Consider the following 3,819-nt stretch of genomic DNA (forward strand, 5'->3'; position numbering starts at 1 on the left):
ATAAACTCACAATTCAGACTTTTTTTCTCGCAATTGCGAGTTTATATCACGCAATTCTGACTTTTTTTGTCAGAATTGTGAGATATAAGCTCGCAATTCTGAGAACATATCAGTCTTTCCCCCCCTCAAAATTGGACTTATAAACTCGCAAATGCGAGTTAATCTCACAATTCTGAGAAAAAAAGTCAGAATTGCGAGATATAAACTGGCAATTGCGAGAAAAAAAGTCAGAATTGCGAGTTTTTATCTTGCAATTGTGACTTTGTATCTCGCAATTCTGACTTTATATCTCGCAATTGCGAGTTTATATCTCACAATTCTGTGGAAAAAAAGTCAGAATTCTGACTTTATATCTTGCAATTCTGACTTTATAACTCGCAATTACCTTTTTTTTTTATTTCCATGGCGGAAACAAAGTCCTTTTTTTAATCTCACAATTAGAGGTTTTTATCATTTGTGAATGTATATCTCACAAATCTGAGAAAAGTCTCGCAATTCTTAGAAAAAAACAAAACAAAACATACATTCTGAAAAAAAGGTAGCTGACAAGATCGTGAAATCGAAAGTGAAAGCATCTGAAGCCCGGTTTATAACGTCAAAAGAGGAACTCCCATTCACAAAATTCAAATCACAAATAATACTACTGATGAAAAAGAACGGGTTGAATGTTAACTACTTTCGTTTCCATATAACTATAAACTACGATAAAAGTGCACCAGCGTGCATTGATTAACAGCATGTTGTAGCGCAAAAAAAAAAAACGTGCTCGTGCAGCCAACTGAGAAAGTTAATAGCACAAGAGCGACCAGTGGGAAGAATGAGTCTGGAGCCCTGAACTGCCCAGCTCCCTCTGCCAATGATCTAGCACCCCCTTGGCACCTGCGTTCAAAATTCTCTGGCGCCGCCCCTGGTACATCGATGTATTTTTGAAAAGCCAAAATTAAGTTTTTACAACTCTAAACCAAGTCCCCAAGTAAATTAGGTTATTAAATAAAAAAACTAGCAAAACGAGTTGCGCGGTGTCCCCACCACTTTTCAAAGCAAAGTTACGCCACTGTTTGCTTACCTGGGTCTCTGCTACAACACAGGTAGAAGAGATAAGACTTCACTGCAAGGAGGACATAAGGAATGCTCAAACTGATTGAACTTGTGCCCATGTCCAAACAGAAGCCAAAGACCTCATAGGAGAATTCTCCATACACAACCACTTCAAGTAACAGGTGCAAGAAAAGGAAGAAGTTGTTCCTAATGTGAAAAATAAATAGACATAGGATCAGAGGAAATATACTTCACAGTTTTGAGGTTTAGAGAACACAAAGTGATAAAATGTATAGCTTGAATACATTGCATAGTCTGAATACACTGTAAGTTGCTTCAGATCAAAGTACCTGCCAAATGCATGCAAGAAACTGCCTTAAATGTGTCAAGTAGTATTCTATCAAATATGGGACATTTTTATTATTATTTTATTAGTTTAACCACACTGTAAAACATTTCAAGCTGCTACAACTAATTACTATTTAGTAACTAGTTCAACAGATTCTTTACATTCACTCAATTTCTCTCTTCAAAATGTTACTTGAATAGTTATTTTTTAGTTGGCTCAACCTTTACTGAACTAGTTTTATAGTCCATTCAACTAAAATGTTTTAATTGGTCAAACATTTAGAAAACTACAGCAAATATTATCAAATAAAATGTAACCATTTCATGTTACCTAAACTAAGAATTATTATTTGGGCATCATAACTTAAGAACATAACATCATAACAACAACTAGTTATTACATTTTATACTGAGTTTAACAAAATTATTAACTGGTGTATATCAGTCACTAAAAAGCACACATTACAACACATAATAGCCATCTGCATAACAATCTGCATTTATAACATTTGTCATACTAACTAAACATACAGGCTTAAAGGGGTAGTTCACCCAAAAATGAAAGTTTGCTGTTAATATACTCACCCTCAGGCCATCTGAGATGTAGGTGACTTTTTTTTTTCATTAGAACAGAAAAGAAGATTTTTAGGTGAAACTGTTGTCTTTGGCAATTCATTAACTGCATGTTGAGAATCCAAAAAAACATATACAGACAAGACCAAATTACCTGTGACTCCTGACGACACATTGAGGTCTTATGAAGCGAAACGATTGCTCTGTGCAAGAAACTGAATATTATTAACTACATTATTACCTTTAATCCACAGCCCGGGCAAACAGTTCTCAGCGTGTTCACGACTGTCTTCCTCTGTCGCATAATGACGGATGCGCGGGCGCATATTCACACATAAGCTGATGATGCTGTTTGTTTACAACGGAGAGTGAGCAAACTGACAGAGATGACCAAGAACATGCATGAGCTGACACTGATGATTTCGATGTGAAAGAGGATGACGTGGAATTTTATGCACATCCCTACGTGATCAAAGCAGAAAACAGCGACCAAGAATCCTCTTTCACATCGAAACCATCAGCCATTGTAACTTTTATGTTGTGAGCTGTAGATGCTGGCACTGCTAGTGAAGGTCTGCACACGAGTCCTCACACTCCGTTGTAAATAAATAGGGTCAGCTCACGTGTGTTCTTGGTCATCTCTCTCAGTTTGCGCATGAGTCCTCACTCTCTATTGTAAACAAACAGCGTCATTATCTTACGTGTCAGTGTGCTCCCAGGCATACGTCATTATGTGACAGAGGAAGTTCACGCTCTAGACAGTTGTGAACATGCTGAGAACCGTTTGCCCAGGCTGTGGATTAAAAGTAATAATGTTGTAAATAATGTTGATTTTCTTGCACAGACCGATCGTTTCGCTTCATAAGACCTTATTATTTCATCAGGAGCCATGGGAATTAATTTGATCTTGTCTGTTTTTTTTTTTACACTCTAAAACCAGCAGCCACAGACGTGCAGCGTATGAATCACCAAGGATCACGGTTTCAGATGAAAATCATCTTTACTGTTCTACTGAAGAAAAAAACAACACTTACATCTCGGATGGCCTGAGGGTGAGTAAATTAACAGCAAATTGTAATTTTTGGGTGAACTATCCCTTTAAAGTGTCCAATTGACAAACATTACATTTGTAATACAACTGCAAAATTCATTTTAAACATTTGTTTAATGAAAAAAAAAAAAGACTAAACAAGGTAAATAAAATGTTTGCAAACAAACATTTACAAATATTACTACTGTTCAAAAATCAACTCATTATAAATCAATTATTAATCAACTGTTCACATCAAATCATTATATCAGAATGAATTCTGAAGGATCATGTGACACTGAAGACTGGAGTAATGGCTGCTGAAAATCAGCTTTACTTTCACCGATATAAATTACATTTTAAAGGGGTCATATGATGCTTTTTTAAAGATCATTATTTTGTGTATTTGGTGTAACAGAATTAACAGAATTGCTTTAATGTTCAAAAAACACATTATTTTTCAAATACTGTACATTATTGTAGGTCCTCTATGCCCCGCCTCTCTCAAACGCTTTGTTTTCTACAAAAGTGTTTTCTCTTCTATGGTGACAGGCAGACACATATTGAGCAGCAAACACACAGCAGTTCTTCTGTTCTCCTAACAGATACGGCAGTTTCTCCTGGTTTGATAGAGTTTTAAATGTCTGATGGATCTGCTGTATTTTATCATAGAACACTGTTCTCCGCATTTGTCACAAAACTCCGCATTTGAACAGTCAATAGCAAATACTTAAACTAATAACAAAAACGGATAACACGAAACGGTCGTCCATAAAATGCATTGCTGTTCTGTTGTAAGTAATCTTAAAGATTCCTAAATGCATCTACTT

The 3,819-nt window shown here is 35.9% G+C and overlaps 2 protein-coding genes across 2 annotated transcripts in view; both read right to left on the reverse strand.

Annotated features, from left to right (window-relative positions):
- LOC107699876 (glycerol-3-phosphate phosphatase-like) overlaps nt 1-2,304 on the reverse strand; it is a 19,681-nt gene extending 17,377 nt beyond the window's left edge. The window contains exon 1 of the mRNA XM_016501294.1: nt 2,294-2,304. The gene's annotated coding sequence lies outside the window, so the exon portion shown is untranslated. The remainder of the gene's footprint in view (nt 1-2,293) is intronic.
- The window catches only part of LOC107699875 (probable palmitoyltransferase ZDHHC4), an 8,463-nt gene that overhangs the window by 2,377 nt on the left and 2,267 nt on the right, over nt 1-3,819 (reverse strand). The window contains exon 4 of the mRNA XM_016501292.1: nt 1,067-1,245. Within this exon, the coding sequence (XP_016356778.1) occupies nt 1,067-1,245 (179 nt within the window). The remainder of the gene's footprint in view (nt 1-1,066; nt 1,246-3,819) is intronic.

The sequence above is a fragment of the Sinocyclocheilus anshuiensis genome, unplaced genomic scaffold, assembly GCF_001515605.1.
Source record: "Sinocyclocheilus anshuiensis isolate Anshui unplaced genomic scaffold, SAMN03320099.WGS_v1.1 scaffold1280, whole genome shotgun sequence".
NCBI classification, from domain to species: Eukaryota; Metazoa; Chordata; class Actinopteri; order Cypriniformes; family Cyprinidae; genus Sinocyclocheilus; species Sinocyclocheilus anshuiensis.